The sequence below is a fragment of the Pelobates fuscus genome, chromosome 9, assembly GCF_036172605.1.
Source record: "Pelobates fuscus isolate aPelFus1 chromosome 9, aPelFus1.pri, whole genome shotgun sequence".
NCBI classification, from domain to species: domain Eukaryota; kingdom Metazoa; phylum Chordata; class Amphibia; order Anura; family Pelobatidae; genus Pelobates; species Pelobates fuscus.
Window position 1 is genome coordinate 8,580,993 of NC_086325.1, and position 23,136 is coordinate 8,604,128.

At 45.4% G+C, this 23,136-nt stretch overlaps 1 protein-coding gene across 2 annotated transcripts in view; it reads right to left on the reverse strand.

Annotated features, from left to right (window-relative positions):
• The window catches only part of LTBP4 (latent transforming growth factor beta binding protein 4), a 197,227-nt gene that overhangs the window by 31,026 nt on the left and 143,065 nt on the right, over nt 1–23,136 (reverse strand). For both annotated transcript variants that reach the window (XM_063431084.1, XM_063431085.1), the window contains 4 exons: nt 19,193–19,345; nt 18,686–18,811; nt 1,872–1,997; nt 1,430–1,555 (listed from right to left, as the gene is read on the reverse strand). In XM_063431084.1, coding sequence (XP_063287154.1) covers nt 1,430–1,555; nt 1,872–1,997; nt 18,686–18,811; nt 19,193–19,345 — 531 coding nt within the window. The remainder of the gene's footprint in view (nt 1–1,429; nt 1,556–1,871; nt 1,998–18,685; nt 18,812–19,192; nt 19,346–23,136) is intronic.

The following is a 23,136-nucleotide window of genomic DNA, read 5'->3' on the forward strand; positions in this document are numbered from 1 at the left end:
TCCATCCATTCACCTGTCCATTCATGGATCCATCCATTCATTCCACCTGTCTATTCTCCATCCATCCATCGATCCATCCATTCACCTGTCCATTCATCCATCTATTCACCTATCCATTCAGCCATCCATCCCTTCACCTGTCCATTCAGCCATCCATCCCTTCAACTGTCCATTCAGCCATCCATCCATCCATTCACCTGTCCATTCACCTGTCCATTCATCCATCCATTCACCTGTCCATTCAGTCATCCATCCATTCACCTGTCCATTCATCCATCCATCCATCCACCTGTACAGTCATCTATTCACTTGTTCATTTATCTATCCATCCACCTGTCCATTCATCCATCCCTCCATTCACCTGTTCATCCCTCCATCCAGCTGTCCATTCATCGATCCATCCATTCACCTGTCCATTTTTTGATCCATCAATCCATTCATCCATCCATCCACCTGTCCATTCAAAGATCTATCCATTCATCTATCCCTTCACCAGTCCATTCATCAATCCATCCATTCTACCTGTCCATTTATCGATCCATCCATTCATCTATCCATCCATTCACCTGTCCATTCATTGATCCATCCACCTGTCCATTCATTGATCCATCCACCTGTCCATTCATTGATCCATCCACCTGTCCATTCATCGATCCATCCATCCACCTGTTCATTCATCGATCCATCCATCCACCTGTTCATTCATCGATCCATCCACCTGTTCATTCATCGATCCATCCACCTGTTCATTCATCAATCCATCCACCTGTTCATTCATCAATCCATCCACCTGTTCATTCATCGATTGATCCATTTGTCCATCTATCAATTCATCCATTCATCGATCCATCCATCCATTCACCTGTACATTCATCGATCCATCCATTCACCTGTCCATTCGTCGATCCATCCATCCACCTGTCCATTAATCCGTCCACCTGTCAATTCATCTATCCATCAATTCACCTGCCCATTCATCCATCCATCCATTTACTTGTCCATACATCGATCCATCCATTCACCTGTCCATTCTTAAATCCATCCACCTGTCTATTCATCGATCCATCAATCCATTCATCGATCCATCAATCCATTTATAGATCCATCTATTCACCTGTCCATTCATCGATCCATCCATTCACCTGCCCATTCTTAAATCCATCCATCCACCTGTCCATTCATTGATCCATCCATCCATTTACCGGTCTATTCATCGATCCATCAATCCATTCATAGATCCATCCATCCATCTGTTCATTCATAGATACATCCATTAACCTGTCCATTTTTAGATCCATCCATTTACCCGTCCATTCATCGATCCATGCATTCACCGATCCACCCAACCATTTATGCATGCATCCATCCATCCACCCAACAGCTAGATATTTTCACCAGTAGTTTCAAATAGCAGGGAGTCATACGTTACCAATGCAGTTGGTTCCCTGTGGGCTGAGGGTGAATCCGGATGAGCACAGGCAGCGGTAGCTGCCGGGAGTATTCTGGCACTGACCACTGGAGCAGAGTTGTTGTTCGGAGCTACACTCATCAATGTCTGCAACACAAAGTATTCAAAAAATAGGAATTACCTGGAGCCACATAAAAATTATGAACCCCTCATTCTATAACACTGCTATATTACACAGGGTATATCCAATGAATCTTCTCCATTCCATACTGGTATAATGTCTTGAAGAATAAGATTGTGATGACAAGTGTTATACTTGGTCCTCAAGGGGTCCTCACAACTCTGCTTTATAGCTATATGTAGATTTCTTGGCACAGTATAGATGGTCCCTCAGAGGCAGTCAATGTATTAAATTCTGCCGGTGAATCTAGTTAGTGTGGGAATGAGGTGGAAGAAGTCGTACCTGTGCACTCCGTGCCTTGTGGATTGGTGCGGAATCCGGTGGAACAGGCACAGCGGTAGCTGCCAATGGTGTTCTCACATCGCCCGTTGGCACAGGGACTTTGCCTCTGACGACATTCATCCACATCTATGGAGAAAAGCAGGTATTTATAGGCTTTTTTTTTTTTTTTAAATGCACATTTTAAAGGAACAATGAGATGGTATGTGTTCATTACCACCCTGGCCCACAAAGGGTTACTCATGTGCTGAATGTTTCTCTAGATCTCTATGAAGCTAATTATCCATCCATCAATCCATTTCTCCTTGATTGTTATATTAAATACATTTCAGGCAAGGCATAGAGCCCCCAAGGGGTCCACATATTACCGACTATCACAAGTTACCCACTGGCACCTTTTAGTTATCCTGTGGACAACTGCCTAGTGAGGATTATGGAACATCAGGCCCTTGCTCACCCAAAGCAGGGCTAGCCAAAAGGTAGAACATGCAAAGCCTCATGGAAGCCATAGTTCAAGAACAGCTGGGTTCTACGTTTCGAACCCGCTGCTACAGGATGTATCAAGCTGCTAGTTGGACAGCAAACAAAAAGGAGCGACTGGTTAATGACGTCATTTCTGACGAATGATTATAATTAGTAAAACCCACATTTGTTTTAAGTTTCGAAATATTTATTTTCTGTGTTTACTTTTTTGTTACATTTTTACTGAGAAATATAAACAACTTAGACTGTGTGTAATAAATCAGACCTGGCTCGCCAAATTATCACGAATACTAGACAAATAGTTATGCTTTCCCTGCGATCTCTGAGCAAGTTGCCCTTCGTGTTTACACTAAATATACATAAAATAAATATAGAATAAATGCATTTAATCTAGGATGTATTACAAGCAACACTTTTCCTCTTTATACCTAAAAGAGGCAGGTGTCTTTTTTATTTACGTAGTGACAGGTGGACATTTTTACCAACTAGTATGGAAACCAGGTGCTGCTACTTTAGAGTTTATCATCTCGCATTAAAAACCTTGAAAACTTTTATCAGAAGCGAATACCAGTCATTAAACATGGACATTTGTAGCACGGAAACCTCCGGTAACAGATAATGATAGTAATTGCCATTTTAGTTCCTGTGGGTCCAACTCGTCTTGATGCAAATCTGCTTTGTCTGCTAGTCCACCTATTGTACAGCGATGCAGAATTTGTTGGCACTTGATCAATAATTATAATAATAGTATGTAAACGCAGATGCCTGATTTTAACCCGGCATCTGTATTTACTGTATACGAGCATATGCAATGGTCACGTATGCATACTGCTGGCGATTTTTTGTTTTTATTGCTTATATATTATAAGATTAATATTGGACCATTGCTTATTTGTATCGTAAGAAAATCTGTACTCTGTAATCTCTAGGTTGAAAGCTTGTTTGAGCAGCGTCTGTGCAATATGTTGTCTCATTAGTTGTTAAAGACGCTATATAACAATGCAATGCTTAGTGGGCCCAGGACATGCTTGAAAATGAGAGAAATCTCAATGTATCCATCCTGGTAAAATATTTGATAAATAAATATAAATAATAATAATAATAATGCTTCATTCTCCACAATCGTTAAGCAAAGAACAAATACACATTTATATTATGCAATCTAGGTGTAGAATTGCAGGAAATCTAATTTGCAATTCTGTATTTTAAATAAAGGTTATGCTTCAATGTGTTTAAATGAAAATAATTCAGTTATAAGGGGGTTAATTTAACAGACTATATTTTAAGGCCATTGAATGCCACCTAGTGGTAGAAATACAGAAATGCCGTTCATTTCACATATTAAATCACTGGACCTTTTCAAAGACGTAAAGGAATTCTAGGGAAATCGCATCACTGAACCTGCAGGCATTCATATGGCTGCGATATACTAGTGAGGAGAAACATTGCTCCTTTCAAACAGAGGAAATTAGTAGGTGGCCGGTCTGTATTACACAAGTCCTACAGTTCTCAGAAGAGAACACACATACAAGAGAACTTGTATCTCTCGATAGACCGAACAAAGAACCCTGCAGCTCACATTAAATCCTACACTGAACCCCGCAGCTCACATTAAATCCTACACTGAACCCCGCAGCTCACATTAAATCATACACTGAACCCCGCAGCTCACATCAAATCCTACAATGAACCCCGCAGCTCACATTAAATCCTACACTGAACCCCGCAGCTCACATTAAATCCTACACTGAACCCCCGCAGCTCACATTAAATCCTACACTGAACCCCCGCAGCTCACATTAAATCCTACACTGAACCCGCAGCTCACATTAAATCCTACACTGAACCCCGCAGCTCACATTAAATCCTACACTGAACCCCGCAGCTCACATTAAATCCTACACTGAACCCCGCAGCTCACATTAATTCCTACACTGAACCCCGCAGCTCACATTAAATCCTACACTGAACTCCGCAGCTCACATTAAATCCTACACTGAACCCCGCAGCTCACATTAAATCCTACACTGAACCCCGCAGCTCACATTAAATCCTACACTGAAACCCGCAGCTCACATTAAATCCTACACTGAACCCCGCAGCTCACATTAAATCCTACACTGAACCCCGCAGCTCCCAATAAATCCTACACTGAACCCTGCAGCTCACATTAATTCCTACACTGAACCTCGCAGCTCACATTAAATCCTACACTGAACCCCGCAGCTCACATTAAATCCAACACTGAACCCCACAGCTCACATTAAATCCTACACTGAACCCCGTAGCTCACATTAAATCCTACACTGAACCCCGCAGCTCACATTAAATCCTACACTGAACCCCGCAGCTCACATTAATTCCTACACTGAACCCCGCAGCTCACATTAAATCCTACACTGAACCCCGCAGCTCACATTAAATCCTACACTGAACCCCGCAGCTCACATTAAATCCTACACTGAAGCCCGCAGCTCACATTAAATCCAACACTGAACCCCGCAGCTCACATTAAATCCTACACTAAACCCCGCAGCTCACATTAAATCCTACACTGAACCCGCAGCTCACATTAAATCCTACACTGAACCCGCAGCTCACATTAAATCCTACACTGAAACCCGCAGCTCACATTAAATCCTACACTGAACCCCGCAGCTCCCATTAAATCCTACACTGAACCCCGCAGCTCACATTAAATCCTACACTGAACCCCGCAGCTCACATTAACTCCTACACTGAACCCGCAGCTCACATTAAATCCTACACTGAACCTCGCAGCTCACATTAAATCCTACACTGAACCCCGCAGCTCACATTAAATCCTACACTGAACCCCGCAGTTCAAATTAAATCCTACACTGAAACCCGCAGCTCACATTAAATCCTACACTGAACCCCGCAGCTCACATTAAATCCTACACTGAACCCCGCAGCTCCCAATAAATCCTACACTGAACCCCGCAGCTCACATTAATTCCTACACTGAACCTCGCAGCTCACATTAAATCCTACACTGAACACTGCAGCTCACATTAAATCCTACACTGAACCCGCAGCTCACATTAAATCCTACACTGAACCCCGCAGCTCACATTAAATCCTACACTGAACCCCGCAGCTCCCATTAAATCCTACACTGAACCCCGCAGCTCACATTAAATCCTACACTGAACCCCGCAGCTCACATTAATTCCTACACTGAACCCCGCAGCTCACAATAAATCCTACACTGAACCCCACAGCTCACATTAAATCCAACACTGAACCCCGCAGCTCACATTAAATCCAACACTGAACCCCGCAGCTCACATTAAATCCTACACTGAAACCCGCAGCACACATTAAATCCTACACTGAACCCCGCAGCTCACATTAAATCCTACACTGAATCCCGCAGCTCCCAATAAATCCTACACTGAACCCCGCAGCTCACATTAAATCCTACACTGAACCCCGCAGCTCACATTAAATCCTACACTGAACCCCGCAGCTCACATTAAATCCTACACTGAACCCGCAGCTCACATTAAATCCTACACTGAACCCCGCAGCTCACATTAAATCCTACACTGAACCCGCAGCTCACATTAAATCCTACACTGAAGCCCGCAGCTCACATTAAATCCAACACTGAACCCCGCAGCTCACATTAAATCCTACACTGAACCCCGCAGCTCACATTAAATCCTACACTGAACCCCGCAGCTCACATTAAATCCTACACTGAAGCCCGCAGCTCACATTAAATCCAACACTGAACCCCGCAGCTCACATTAAATCCTACACTGAACCCCGCAGCTCACATTAAATCCTACACTGAACCCGCAGCTCACATTAAATCCTACACTGAAACCCGCAGCTCACATTAAATCCTACACTGAACCCAGCAGCTCCCATTAAATCCTACACTGAACCCCGCAGCTCACATTAAATCCTACACTGAACCCCGCAGCTCACATTAATTCCTACACTGAACCTCGCAGCTCACATTAAATCCTACACTGAACCCCGCAGCTCACATTAAATCCTACACTGAACCCCGCAGCTCACATTAAATCCTACACTGAACCCCGCAGCTCACATTAATTCCTACACTGAACCCCGCAGCTCACATTAAATCCTACACTGAACCCCGCAGCTCACATTAAATCCTACACTGAACCCCGCAGCTCACATTAAATCCTACACTGAAGCCCGCAGCTCAAATTAAATCCAACACTGAACCCCGCAGCTCACATTAAATCCTACACTGAACCCCGCAGCTCACATTAAATCCTACACTGAACCCCGCAGCTCACATTAAATCCTACACTGAACCCCGCAGCTCACATTAAATCCTACACTGAACCCCGCAGCTCACATTAAATCCTACACTGAACCTCGCAGTTCACATTAAATCCTACACTGAACCCCGCAGCTCACATTAAAACCTACACTGAAACCCGCAGCTCACATTAAATCCTACACTGAACCCCGCAGCTCACATTAAATCCTACACTGAACCCCGCAGCTCACATTAAATCCTACACTGAACCCCGCAGCTCACATTAAATCCAACACTGAACCCGCAGCTCACATTAAATCCTACACTGAACCCCGCAGCTCACATTAAATCCTACACTGAACCCGCAGCTCACATTAAATCCTACACTGAACCCCGCAGCTCACATTAAATCCTACACTGAACCCCGCAGCTCACATTAAATCCTACACTGAACCCCGCAGCTCCCATTAAATCCTACACTGAACCCCGCAGCTCACATTAAATCCTACACTGAACCCCGCAGCTCACATTAAATCCAACACTGAACCCGCAGCTCACATTAAATCCTACACTGAACCCGCAGCTCACATTAAATCCTACACTGAACCCCGCAGCTCACATTAAATCCTACACTGAACCCCGCAGCTCCCATTAAATCCTACACTGAACCCCGCAGCTCACATTGAATCCTACACTGAACCCCGCAGCTCACAATAAATCCTACACTGAACCCCGCAGCTCACATTAATTCCTACACTGAACCCCGCAGCTCACATTAAATCCTACACTGAACCCCGCAGCTCACATTAAATCCTACACTGAACCCCGCAGCTCACATTAATTCCTACACTGAACCCCGCAGCTCACAATAAATCCTACACTGAACCCCACAGCTCACATTAAATCCAACACTGAACCCCGCAGCTCACATTAAATCCAACACTGAACCCCGCAGCTCACATTAAATCCTACACTGAACCCTGCAGCTCACATTAAATCCTACACTGAACCCTGCAGCTCACATTAAATCCTAAACTGAACCCTGCAGCTCACATTAAATCCTACACTGAACCCCGCAGCTCACATTAAATCCTACACTGAACCCGCAGCTCACATTAAATCCTACACTGAACCCTGCAGCTCACATTAAATCCTACACTGAACCCTGCAGCTCACATTAAATCCTAAACTGAACCCTGCAGCTCACATTAAATCCTACACTGAACCCCGCAGCTCACATTAAATCCTACACTGAACCCGCAGCTCACATTAAATCCTACACTGAACCCTGCAGCTCACATTAAATCCAACACTGAACCCTGCAGCTCACATTAAATCCTACACTGAACCCCGCAGCTCACATTAAATCCTACACTGAACCCCGCAGCTCACATTAAATCCAACACTGAACCCTGCAGCTTCCCATAGACTACTGAATACTGATGTGACAGATCCATCTGTACAGACTAAGATTGCTGGTTCGTCTGTTTGCCTCCCTTTCGTCTAATTGCCTGTCCGTATGCCCCTGTTCGTGTGTTTCCTAACTACCGATTGAAACTACCGAACGGACGGCCACCCAGGAGAGGAGTGTGCTGCTGGTTAACCTCTTGGCCCCAATTAGAACATTGTGGTTAACCGCAGACACCTCTCCATTCCATCCGTATGGGGGGTCGTCGTTCGTATGCCGACCACGAGGCGGAGGCCATTTTGGGACACGCGGCGGATCAGCGGTGTTCGGCAAGGATTCTATGGACCTAATGACGGACACTTTATCTACCGAACACCGCTGAAGACTACTGACCGCCCTTCTATTTCGTCGAGGCATACGAACCCCGGTCCGTTCGGGAGTTTGTAACGTACGCATGGACTTAACCCAGATAGCTATCCCATGGAGTCAATCGTATACCGAAAGACTTGTGAAAGACTTTGACTCCATGGTGATTGAACTGTGTACATTGGATCTGAGCTCTATTCGGTAGAAATATGCACTCAGATCCAGGCTATCTGGGGATACGTTAAGCACATACATTCGGTATTTTCAGAATTATGTATTTTATTGTATTTTTATTGTTATACTTAACCCCTTAAGGACCAAACTTCTGGAATAAAAGGGAATAATGACATGTCACACTTGTCATGTGTCCTTAAGGGGTTAAAATGGCGATTTGCCTATATCCCTGGAGATAATTAGGTTTCTTCCCAATTATCTCCAGGATAGAGAGGAGTGTCCACCAGGTGGGAGACCTGCATAAATAGGGCAGGTAGCCCCCATTAAACAGAATCCGGTTTTACCCTCAAGACGGAGCTTGGTCTCGTTTGTGGGGGGATTGCTACTGGGAAAGTGCATTTCGTGTATTCCAGCCGTGGAAGGAGTTCGGCTATTTGAAAGTTTGTGAGTTACCGCGTTCCCTTGAACTCCGTTCGGGAGTTTAGCGCTTGGTCGTGCAGAACCTGCATTCCTATAAAGGGGGATTATCGCCTAAGCGGCGGCTTCATCTATTTCAGCGGTGAGTGTCTTAACAACTGAACCCTGCAGTTCTCCATAGACTGAGCACTAAACCCGGCAGCTCATTATAGACTGAATACTAATTCATGAAGCTCTCCATAGACTGAACTCTGCAGCTCTCCATAGACTGAACACTAAGCCCTGCAGCTCTCCATAGACTGAGCACTGAAGCTCTCCATAGACTAAACCCTGAAGCTCTCCATAGACTGAATTCTGAACCCTGCAGCTCTCCATAGACTGAGCACTGAACCCTGCAGCTCTCCATAAACTGAACACTGAGCCCTGCAGCTCTCCATAGACTGAATAATGAACCCTGTAGCTCTCCATAGACTGAATACTGAGCCCTGCAGCTCTCCATAGACTGAACCCTGAACCCTGCCGCTCTCCATAGACTGAGCACTGAACCCTGCAGCTCTCCATAAACTGAACACTGAGCCCTGCAGCTCTCCATAGACTGAGCACTAAACCCGGCAGCTCATTATAGACTGAATACTAATTCATGCAGCTCTCCATAGACTGAACTCTGCAGCTCTCCATAGACTGAACACTAAGCCCTGCAGCTCTCCATAGACTGAGCACTTAGCCCTGCAGCTCTCCATAGACTGAACACTGAGCCCTGCAGCTCTCCATAGACTGAACACTGAAGCTCTCCATAGACTAAACCCTGAAGCTCTCCATAGACTGAATTCTGAACCCTGCAGCTCTCCATAGACTGAGCACTGAACCCTGCAGCTCTCCATAAACTGAACACTAAGCCCTGCAGCTCTCCATAGACTGAATAATGAACCCTGTAGCTCTCCATAGACTGAATACTGAGCCCTGCAGCTCTCCATAGACTGAGCACTGAACCCTGCAGCTCTCCATAGACTGAATACTGAACCCTACAGATCACCATAGACTGAGCACTGAACCTTGCAGCTCTCCATAGACTGAACCCTGCAGCTCTCCATAGACTGAACACTGAACCCTGCAGCTCTCCATAGACTGAATACTGAACCCTGTAGCTCTCCATAGACTGAATACTGCAGCTCTCCATAGACTGAATACTGAACCCTGTAGCTCTCCATAGACTGACTACTGAACCCTGCAGCTCTCCATAGACTGAATACTGAACCCTGCAGCTCTCCATAGACTGAACACGGAACCCTGCAGCTCTCCATAGACTGAATACTGAACCCTGCAGCTCTCCATAGACGTAACACTGAACCCTGCAGCTCTCCATAGACTGAACACTGAACCCTGCAGCTCTCCATAGACTGAACACTGAACCCTGCAGCTCTCCATAGACTGGACACTGAACCCTGCAGCTCTCCATTGACTGAACACTGAGCCCTGCAGCTCTCCATAGACTGAACACTGAGCCCTGCAGCTCTCCATAGACTGAACACTGCCGTTCAGCTCTCCATAGACTGAACACTGTCAGCTCTCCATAGACTGAACACTGAGCCCTGCAGCTCTCCATAGACTGAACACTGAACCCTGCAGCTCTCCATGGACTGAGCCCTGCTGCTCTCCGTAGACTGAACACTGAGCCCTGCAGCTCTCCATAGACTGAACACTGAGCCCTGTAGCTCTCCATAGACTGAACACTGAATCCAACGGATCTCCACTTATTTCACATTGGACTTGGCATAGTCTGACCATCAGCAAATCTTGCTGGATTTAGTGGCAGAGTTCGGTGGAGCTGCGGCCTGGTTCATTTTAGTAATTATTATAGCAAGTAAGTGTTGGGTTTTCATGTAATATTTGTGGTCTCAGGTCTGAATTTATGTGAACGTGAGCTCTTTGAACAGGCCTCTTAAAAGGCAATTTTCAGGAAAACCTAAATTGTAAACATAATTATAAAAAAGAATTCTTCTTCTCCCAACCTCCTGTGAGCGGCTGGAATGTTCACAGCTTCCAAAATTCTGACATTGTATTTCTTTAGGCAATCTGAGAATGCACTTCGTCCACAGAAGACATTGTGTGCTTTTGGCTAATCCTGCAGAGATAATGGACCATACCGTTCGGTGGGTGGGAAGAGAACTGATAGACCTGGAGATCTGAGATCATTTCTACAGGAACAATGGAGGCATTTTCACTCAGTCTGAGATCCGATCGTTACGTTTTCAATATCAGGGTTTAAGGGTTTAAATAAAGAAGTTGTCAAACTAAGGCCCACGAGGGAAGCAGGACAAGGGATTTGCAGGATAATATATTGGCCATTGCCCACTAACACAATGTTAATGATTAATAAAATAAATGATACAATTATGGCAGGATCCTGACGTTCTTTGGACAAAGTCGAACAGTTATTCATGAAAGTGGGAATGGTCAGGAATTCAAAGTGATTTTCATATTAAAGTCCAAAATAATAAAAATAAACATTTTGCAATAATAAAATTAGAACATGAGAATAGATGGGAATACAAACGGAATGTAAAATTTATGTCAAAAATAGCCAAACAACACAGACAATTTTTCTAAATCAGCTATTGGCCTAAATTTTAAAATTCACTTTAAAATGTAAATGGAATTCCTGTCAATTCTCACTTTACCGAATAACCCAGTAAGTGTCACCTTAAAGTAACACTAAAGCGTTAGGAATACAAATCCTTCTTTCTTACGCTATAGTGCCCCTATCACTGATAATATCCAGGCACCGCAAACCCATTTGCAGAATTTTATAAAAAAAAAGCGTTTGGGGGCGGAGCCTGACCGGGGAGCTGAGCAGACACGTTTACTGAGAGCTCCTGAGCCTGATCCCGGTTTTAAGCAAAAATCAGGGGGTAATCTACAATTTCTGCACCCCAGTTCACCCTGCCTTGTCACACAGGAGCAGGGGTACCGGGAGACACCTTGATCGCCTACATGCCCGCTGTGATGCTGAACCGGAGGGCCGAGGCCTACATCTCGCAGAGCTGGAGAGAGGCGGCCGCTCTCCCAGCTCACCGATCCTCACAGCACCCACAGTATCGGACCTCCCTCCCCCCCCCAAGACCGGCGGGGGTTATCCCGGTCCCCATCGACATGTACCATCAGCCCACAAACGATGCAAAAACCGACGACACTCCACAACAGGCTCCGCACCAGCAGGCTGCAAACCGCAAAATGGCGACCACAACCCTTACCACGGAGCCTGCAGCAACTCAACCCCTCCATGAACGCCTGGATGCTCTGCTGAATAGTTTTTGGGAGAAACTGGAGCAGCGGCAATTACAACAAACCCCCAACCAACCTGCAGTAGTGGGGAAGCGGGAGACTGCGAGCCGGAGAGGGCAGATCCCGGACATGGCCGCCAATTATTCAATGGCGGAGTGCCCTTCTAGGCAGAGGCCCAACAGGAGATTCTCTCCAAACCACCGACCACACCGCAGGAGGGTCGCCCGCCGCCGGCGGCGGAGAACCATCAGATCCCTCCACAGCGCCCACAAAGGGAAAGACCCGGCCCAGAGAGGTACCCGAGTCTGTGGACACGAGGTGGGGGCCCAATGTAAAGCCTGGAGCTGGGGAGAAGCTTCTCACCGCACTCAATCCTTCTGCACGTTTACCCCACTGACTGACGTCTATCTCACTACACTGCCGAACAACCGACCATCCATCCGTCCAACACCAACCTTGATCCTGACCGGCATCGGCTGAATGTTTCCAAGAACTCAGACAGAATAGGCCAGTGCTACCATTCCCAGCGACACAGCTACCTTGCCTCCTGACAGAATCGGTTAAGCTACCTTGATGGACTGGCACTGTGCTGGACTTTCCCACCTAACGATCTGAGCAGCTGCTCTTGCCCTTAAACGCCATGCACCATATTTTGAGTTTTATGTCCTTTTCTTTTATAAATTGTCTTTCATTTCTGCATATGTGACCCACGTATGCTTACTACTGCACTTCTAGGTTATGCTACCTTAGTTAATCATTGCCTAACGTGGTTTAGCGCTGTATTTTAACCAATTTACTCTCTTCGTTTATAAGCAAAATACACTAACCTGTCCGCACAGTCACCAATATACGCATGTAATGATGTTAGAACTGTATTAAGTTTAACTGATAATACTCATACGACTAGTCTCCTGTTCTGACTGTCTAGACATACGGCACATCAGGCTCACATTTTGCAGTCACACTGGCTTAACTAACCAAGCATCGTAGCATTTTGAGCACCTAACTAGCTTGGAAGTAGGCTATGTCATTTTTGTTAACCCTTATTTGTTACGGTTTTGCATATGTTCAAATACATATTTTTTTTTTTCTCTTATTAAAAAAAAAAAAAAAAAAGAGGCATAACTAATCTGGAAATGTGACACATTACTGTTGTATTACCCCAAAGCTGTAACCCATTTGAACATTTTCCCTGTCTTCTCTTCTGTACCCTATCTCACATACCTTCAATAAAAAACAGATTGACAAAAAAAAAAAAAAAAAAGCGTTTACTCCTCTTGATCCTGTGCACCTCTCCGCCTCCCGCGATGTCATCAAAGAGTCATAGACTCCTCCGGTGATGGGCCAATCAAATGCTTCTCATAGAAGAGCATTGGCACATGCATCCACGGAAAGCATTGTCCTATGGGCTCTCACGCCACGTGACTACGTTTTACTTGGCTAGTGCCGTGGAAATGTCTCTAGTGGCTGTACGGAAGACAGGGGTGGCTTTAACCCAGCAATGTTAACCTTGCAATTTCTAAAAAAAAACTACATTGTATTACATAGCAGGGTATAATGACAGCCGGTTTAATCATGAACTGGTCTGCATGACTTTCATGGCCCTGTAAAATAATATACTTTTTTTTTTCTATCCTGTCTCCTACCCCCTCTTCTACCGTGGGCAAGTAAAATATAACTGAGATGACTAAAATGAATATCTAGGACATTATTACTGGTAAGATGGTATTTCAGCACAGTTTGACATCTAACCTGGGTTCTGCTGGTTAGAAAACCTGCCCCCGGACTTCACTATAGAACAAAGCAGGCCCTCAGTCACTGGCTGAGATAAATGAGAGTGGTCTCTCTAAAGCCACATGCAGTTTGTTCTGATGGAGAAGGACCAAGGTAAGTTGTCCAGCGTGATCCAGGTAAGTTGTCATGCTGTGCTAAAATAGACAGAGCCAGTGCACTCCTGGCACTATACCCATTACCATGGCGTGTTCCTTTAAGGGGTATAAAGCGTCTTCGGGCAGGTTTTGATATTTTATTGACTATGTCCCTACCTCGGTAACGGTGTCCGCTTTCTTCCTTAACACACTGCAAACAGTGAAATTATGACTGAACAGACTAGCGGCCCCCTTAAACATGGTCTAAGGGTCCCCAGATGAAGCTCTCTGTACTAGTGCAATGAATGGCTTTCCCAGATTTAAGTGTAATCGCTGCTCGCCCTCCCCAGCTAAATCGACAAGGAACAGCTGACACAAAATGGACAAAATGAGATCCTACCGCAGGGACAGCTCAGCATTATGGGAAATGTAGTTTGCAAATATTTGCTGTGCCAATGACAGCTCTTTATGTAGCTGTTTTAATGGGGGATTTTCTGTTCCCTCTCGGCTGAAACATCTGTAACATTTCCTCCAGGAAAATGAACTGCTCGTTTTGCGTTACTTTTTTCTCTGACAAGTCAGGTTTGAGGTCCAAATATGGAGAAATATGAGGATACGCAATAAGGTTTATTCACAGATCAGTTCAAAATCAGATTTCAAAACTACTTTGTTTTTTTCCCATTTCCAATTTTAATAAAAAAGATTTTTAAAAAGTAGTTTCACTCATAAAACCCCATGAAGAAAGCCACTACGAGGCCACGGCAAAGACTCTCTAATAGATATTAACCTGTTCTGTAATATTTGGGTGACAATACCAGCCAGGCAGGTTTCTATCTGCATCAATTCCTGCAAATCATCGCAGCCAAGAGATGCTGTGTGTCCAGAGACGTAGAAACTCCTCGGATGCCTTTAAATGTGTTGCAGATGAATTCTTTTTCTCACGGAAACACATTTCTCTGTCTCCCCCTGGGTTTTTTGTACGGCTGCAGGGAGATTATCGAGCATATTGTATCAGACTCTGAATCTGGAATGAGTTGCTGGACATGGACTGAGGATTGGGGAAGATGTTAGGAGTTTGTGGATAGAAGGATGGAGTGTCAGGGTACGTTTTGTTTAGGGTTTACAGATGAGCAGTGAATTATCCAGGGGCGCATTGCTGAGGGATGAGTAGAGAACAGAAACACTGATCTTTTAATACAGAAAGCCTGGCTAAGAGTGACAGGCGATACAGTCCATGACATGTCCAGGGGCTCCGCTACAGGTAAAAACACAGCATTGTAATAATGCTTGGCCCCTGAGTGATGGCGATAAAGTGAAAGAAATTTACGCTAAAACAGCAGAGAGAAAATATCGGAGATGAAAAATGTAGGCACTTTCTTTACTAACTCGTTTAGTACAAATTAAAGTGCCTGCTCATTTACAAAAATAAAATGTAACGTAAGGCTGGAGGACAAAGGGGAGAATGTTATAGATGATTGTTCCTTTTGATTGTTTTGCCCTTTAAATATGTCATTGGCTCGCTCTGACGATGGAAGGAATGTGAATGAACCTCCTCACATCTGCCCGGAACACATCCTGCTAATGAATACGGATTCCTGACTTTGCACATCTGTCAGAGCAAAGATCAGGTAATTATTTTGCAATCTGTGGCACAGAAAATAGATCTTCTTCCGTGCGTTATGCAACTGTGATGAAATGGTGGCAAAGTTACTGTGAAGCGGACTCCCAGCATTCATTCCTATTTATCAGTACTAGATTATAATTGGCCTTGGAACAAGCTGTGATTTCAGAAAATACTCGAGATGTTTATTCACAATGTACATTATGTACTTTAATACAATATAGTCAAAGCTAGAAGGATAGTGTAACGGATCGCCTGGCACCCCGACCGGGCACCTCCGTTAATGGATGCTCCTAGCGTTTCCTGAGGACTCCAAGCACTCTGGCAGACACCACAATCACCGAATCCGAGAAACCTTTAAATTCTCCCAAGCATAGGAATGCTCTCTAGCATATGAATGCTGTAGACCGTTGAATAGGAACCATACGAATAGGCCTACACTCCTAGCAGTCAACTGGAACAGCATGCAATAAATCCTTCCCCCAATAATGAGACGACACTTCACTTTGAGGGTAAAACAGGAACTCTGGACTGGCTCATCCAGCCCGGCTTTTATTACAATAATACACATACAGTCCACACCCAGGGGGAGGCATAAAATAACCAATCACATACATGGTTCAGCCCACACATCGACTCCCCTCAGATAACATTAAACCCAATTATCCGGTACACCTTTTCAGCCAAGTTCTGGATGTACCCCAAAACCCGGGGGTACACCTTTAAATCCAGCATCGCTGGATAGCCCTTATTCAGGGGGACAACATATCCAAAATTCAAGTCATTCGGATGAATGGTTCGGGAGATATGGGGTTCCAAAGATTTGACCGACCGCATGGGTAAAGTATCCGAAAACAGTTCCATGCATTTTGGCCCTGCGGTCGGTCACAGACAAGGGAATGAAAACAGACGAATTGCCTGTGTTATAGAGCCTGGAGAGGGTTTGAATGAATTCCCTTGTTTGTGGGGTTCTTTCTACCGAACGGCAGGTAATTCGGTAGTTTCTATACGAATTTCTGGAAGTATGGAGGTCTCAGCGGTGTTTGCCTAGTCAAGTGTCCGATTTTAGTTCCAGACACTCGACGGCAAAACACCGCTGTTCGGTAGTTTAAGATGGCCGCCGTATAAAGTACAATATGCCCCAAATAACCCAGGGGCCATAGTCAGTAGGTAGGAGGCTAGCAAATAGGCTTCTCCAGGGCCCAGTGGCGAGGTTGGTTTCGCCACAGATAGCTCTGGGAGGATAGCTCTGATTGGATGGCACTGGTCAGATAGCTCTGATTGGATGGCACTGGTCGGATAGCCTTGGTAAGATAGCTCTGATAGGATGGCACTGGTCGGATAGCCTTAGTAAGATAGCTCTGATTGGATGGCACTGGTCGGATAGCCTTGGTAAGATAGCTATGATTGGATGGCACTGGTCAGATAGCCCTGGTATGATGGCACTGGTAGGATGACCCTTGTAAGATAGCTCTGATTGGATGGCACTGGTCGGATAGCCTTGGTAAGATAGCTGTGATTGGATGGCACTGGTCAGATAGCTTTGGTAAGATAGCTCTGATTGGATGGCACTGGTCGGATAACCTTATAAGATAGCTCTGATTGGATGGCACTGGTCGGATAGCCTTGGTAAGATAGCTCTGATTGGATGGCACTGGTCGGATAGCTTTGGTAATATAGCTCTGATTGGATGGCACTGGTCGGATAGCCTTCGTAAGATAGCTATGGTTAGATAGCTCTGGTAGGATAACCATGTTTGGATAACATTGGTAGGATGGCCATGGTAGGACACCCCTGGTTGGATAGCCCTGGTAGGATAGCTCTAGAAAGATAGCTCCGGTTGGATATATCTGGTTGGATTGATCTGGTAGAATACATGTTAGGAAAGTTATGGTTGGATAGCTCTGGTTGGATAGCCCTAGTAGTAAATCTCTGGTAGGATAGCCCTAGTAGTATAGCTCTTGTAGGATAGCTCTGGTTGGATAGCCCTAGTAAAGTAGGTCTTGTAGGATAGCCCTAGTACGATACCCCTGGTTGGATAGCCTTGGTAGGATACTCCTGGTAAGAAAGTTCTAGTTGGATTGCCCTTGTAGGATATCTCTGATTGGATAGTCCTTGTTTGATAGCTCTGGTTTTTGGTAAGACAACCGAACTACAAATACAAATAGCCCTGTTTACGTTAATCCCCTATGAGCGTATTCTTTCTTTTATTTTTTAGATGTTTAGGTATATTCTACCCTGTTTCTAAGACAACCGAACTGCCTGACCAATACAAGCAGGGTAATTTAGTAAACAGACATTTTTGGGGAAATAAAAGTGTATTTGAAATGATAAAACAAAATAGCTGAATTGGAAGAAAATTTCCAATTTGGCTTTGTTTTCAGTGAATTCCCCAAAATTCTCATTAGTGAATAACATTGAATGATTCAACAATCGTCTGTGAAAACATGAATTACACACGTCCAGGATTGGTAGCAGTCCCTAAATATTTGGATTTCCCACCATTGTTCTCGATAAATACCTCCACCTTTTATCCTACAGGTTAGAAGCTTTAAGACCTGCAGTTATGATTCAGCAGACGATTAGTGGATGGCAGCCAGAGGTCAGGCTCACTATGGTCCAAGTGCAGCCTCTAGACACATACTATCATATAATGGAGAATATGAGTTATGTACTTAGATTTCACCAGAAACAGCCTCTTTCATGGGAATTCAGTGTTTCCAACAACACACTAAACACTTTCTCTAAATGCATTTTGTGAGAATTTGCATTTATATTCTTATTAGTGTTTTTAACCCTTTAAGTACATTAATGAGTTCCTCACTCCTTATGGAATATAAAAAGTTACAGCCAAATTCGTGATCATGGCCGCATTTCAGAGACATGAGAAGATTGTACAAAGAACAGCCTGTTAGACTGTGTCCATCTCACCGATACAGTGGGTGCCCTGTGTGCTGATCCGGTATCCATTGTTACATACGCAGGCGTAACTGCCAGAGCGGGGAACGCAGCGTCCAGGACCACAGATTTGGGGGTTTAACTCACACAAGTTGGTTTCTGTAAAGAAGAATAATCATTTAAACCAGGTTTTAGAACAGAAACAATATAAATGTATCTCTTTTACGTTCAGATAATCTCCTAGAGAAGAACCAGTATATCAGAATAGGTGTGTGTCGCTTAATCTTTAGAAAATAGCTAACCCCTGTAGATATGCACAATATTTCAATCCTGCAAACATTGTATAATTCCTGGGTTTATGGAATTCATTCTACAAAATCTGGCTTGTATCTATAGATGTGGATGGCATCCCATCTACCGCAGAATGTTGTGTCCATAAACTATACTTTGGCTCATTAAGACTCGATATGATGCAATGGGACGCCCACTGTGAAATATATTGCCCCTATTCCTTGGTTTTATTGACTTTTAAAGACTTACCTTGAGGGGGAGCCTCCACCCGGGTCTCTGTTTGCCTTGGAATTTGCACAGGAGGATTGATTTCTCCTTGGACTTGTGTGGATCCCGTATGGTCTGTGGAGACTCCCTGGTTCCTGTCCTGTCTCCCCTCTGGTACGTTAACACGAGTCTCGGCTGTAATAAACAATATGCCTGAGCAGTTTTAAATACATGCTGGCTGCGTTATTGTGAGGCGCCATGCTTGCACGCAGCATGCAGTAAGACGCTGGTTAATATTAGAAAGTACCAAGAGAACAGTTAAATTAATGTTACTGCAGCCCCATGGACACAAATAGGCGGAGGAGGACCTTGACAGTTGTGTTGAGCAAGGCCGTACAGCTTGGTGGATATAGAAAGGGGAATAGGGGGCAGAGGGCATGAAACAGTTACACTTCGGCCATTTTAGTTTTGCAACTGTCCCCTCATGTTGTTGTGGGGAATGTAACTGAATAGCTTTTCAAACAGTAGGGAGAGTGTAACCAGGAGAGACACTGCTCTCTGCAGTCTTTAGTGTGTGCTCTGCTAACAGCCAAGCAGTACCTGACATTCCAGTAAGCAGGATGGTGCGGTGTGCAGATATCGCAGGATGGTGCGGTGTGCAGATATCGCAGGATGGTGCTATGTGCAGGTAACACAGGATGGTGCTGTGTGCAGGTAACGCAGGATGGTGCTGTGTGCAGATATCGCAGGATGGTGCTGTGTGCAGGTAACGCAGGATGGTGCTGTGTGCAGATATCGCAGGATGGTGCTGTGTGCAGATATCGCAGGATGGTGCTGTGTGCAGATATCGCAGGATGGTGCTGTGTGCAGATATCGCAGGATGGTGCTGTGTGCAGATATCGCAGGATGGTGCTGTGTGCAGGTAACGCAGGATGGTAGGGTGTGCAGAGAAGCAGGATGGTGCTGTGTGCAGGTAACGCAGGATGGTGCTGTGTGCAGGTAACGCAGGATGGTGCTGTGTGCAGGTAACGCAGGATGGTGATGTATGCAGGTAACGCAGGACGGTAGGGTGTGCAGAGAATGCAGGATGGTGCTGTGTGCAGAGAATGCAGGACGGTGCTGTGTGCAGAGAATGCAGGATGGTAGGGTGTGCAGAGAATGCAGGATGGTAGGGTGTGCGGAGAATGCAGGATGGTGCTGGGTGCAGATATCGAGGGATGGTGCTGTGTGCAGATATCGCAGGATGGTGCTGTGTGCAGATATCGCAGGATGGTGCTGTGTGCAGATATCGCAGGATGGTGCTGTGCGCAGATATCGCAGGATGGTGCTGTGTGCAGAGAATGCAGGATGGTGCTGTGTGCAGATATCGCAGGATGGTGCTGTGTGCAGATATCGCAGGATGGTGCTGTGTGCAGAGAATGCAGGATGGTGCTGTGTGCAGATATCGCAGGATGGTGCTGTGTGCAGATATCGCAGGATGGTGCTGTGTGCAGATATCGCAGGATGGTGCTGTGTGCAGAGAATGCAGGATGGTGCTGGGTGCAGATATCGAGGGATGGTGCTGTGTGCAGATATCGCAGGATGGTGCTGTGTGCAGATATCGCAGGATGGTGCTGTGTGCAGATATCGCAGGATGGTGCTGTGTGCAGATATCGCAGGATGGTGCTGCGTGCAGATATCGCAGGATGGTGCTGTGTGCAGATATTGCAGGATGGTGCTGTGTGCATATATCGCAGGATGGTGCTGTGTGCAGATATCGCAGGATGGTGCTGTGTGCAGATATCGCAGGATGGTGCTATGTGCAGAGAATGCAGGATGGTTCTGTGTGCAGATATCGCAGGATGGTTCTGTGTGCAGATATCGCAGGATGGTTCTGTGTGCAGATATCGCAGGATGGTGCTATGTGCAGATATCGCAGGATGGTGCTATGTGCAGAGAATGCAGGATGGTAGGGTTTGGTTCCTGAGTGACTGGAAGAGACTGTAAGTGCCCAGTGTTCTAGTCCTGCATCCTGTCACAGTACCAGTTAGGTGACATCATAGCTGCAGAAATCATCTGCAAGGGAAGACAGGTTCACTCTCAGCCAGGAGGCTTAAGGGGCAGTGTGACAGAACACCCTGTCACTGTATATACCTTGTTCACACCCTTTTCCCAGTTCCGTTTGTTAACCAAACAAACCGACAAATTCCCCTTGTTCTACCACCCAGACTCAGTCCACCTGGGAGCTTGTTAATCCCCATTGACCTATACTGACACCTCCATCATCGGTTCACACCTGAGGATTCTAAGTGTTCTGCTGGGTGGCCGCCATTTGCATAGACGAACACCTGGAAAATGAGTTGGCAGCCATCTTGTCGCACGAATACAGGCAGCGGTGTTCGGTCGTCGAGTGCATGGAACTAAAATCGGACACTCTAACTCGCGAACACCACTGAACTTCCATTCTTACCTGCTTTTGTTTCCGTGCACTTCAGAAGAGCATTGTTCGGTAGGGTTGTACTAGCACGAACTAGGCGAACAATCGCTACCCAGGAACCTGAGTATACATTTGGTAATTTGCTCGGTTTTGTACTCCCGAAAGAGACCGACCACCACCACCTTTTTTCTGGAACTATTTTGGGCAGGCACCTCGTGTGCGATCGGTCAAAGCTTTACCCCGGTGGCGATTCGGCTGTGTTTGTGGGATTTGAGCGCTTTTTGGATATGTTGTGCGCTCAGATCCAGGCTATCCGGGGATAAAAGACTTGAGAGGGTTACTGGTTGTATTATGTCTGTTTTGGGGTGTTGTAAATATTGTAGATTTTTCTCTACTTGAGAGATAATGGAGTTATAGTTTTTTCTCACACAGTTATCTCTCAGGCACAGAGGATATTGGGAGAAAAGACCCTGTATGTTTGTGTTAGAAACCCCATATAGGGGTCTATGCATAAAAGGCCGTGTGTGGCCCATAAAAAAAATCAGTTCACTCCCAGCATTCAGTCTCCGCTAATGTCTGTGGGGGAAAGCTATACCTACTCTGGACTTACATTTCTTGGAAAGCTAGACTCTTCAACAGTGATACTACTGAATTTGGTGCAGCAGAGTTCCTCAGAGGGGAAAAGACGTCATTGGCGGCGAAACCCGTGTTCATATCCGGGTGGCCACCACAGGCAGCATCGCAGAGCTGTTTGAAGATACTATGGAGTGGATGTACAGTGGAGCAGCTGCTGGAGGTGACCCAGATGGTGGCACGTCAACGGATAGTGGATTGGGCCCAGCTCCTGAACAAGGGGTAGAAAAGGCCTTGTTTTTATTGGGTGGGGTAGCCCAAGCGGAGTAAGGGGTCATCTGCTAGGGCATTGGCGGTAGCTTACTCCTGGGGATGGTCTATGGCCTCACAATGAGGATGTGGTGATAGCCTAATGGACTTGGTGAAAGGTTCTGAGCCGGAAGAGGGGCTCTTAGCCTAAATGGAGGGCTGGGCAGACGGTTCTGTCCCAGCGGTTGGATCGGTTCCAACACGGGGATCCATGGGAGCAAGCTGGTGCTGGAAAGGTTACATTTTAATGGTTAATTATGCTAATTACAGTCTGAAAGTTATTTAGGGTTATGTTAACCCCGTGTTAAAAATCATTGTCATTGCCTAATGTTGTTATAAGGTTCAAAATATATTTAATGTTAATTGGAGGCAATTTAATAAATAAAACTGTTTGTGGCCTTTTCTACCCCCTACGTCTGTGCCTTGTGGTTTGATTTGTAGTAGACAATGCCTACAATACAATGATGCTTGTTTCCTCTTTATCCACACATCCTCATTATGAGATGGTATCCCCCATAGATTTTAGTGGTTTACCCTCCTTATGTCATGGTTTCCCCCATAGAGTTCAGTGGTTTCCCCTCTTTAGGAGATGGTTTCCCCCATAGATTTCAGTGGTTTACTCTCTTTAGAAGATGGTTTCCCCTCTTTAGGAGATGGTCAGTGGTTTCCCCTCTTTACGAGATGGTTT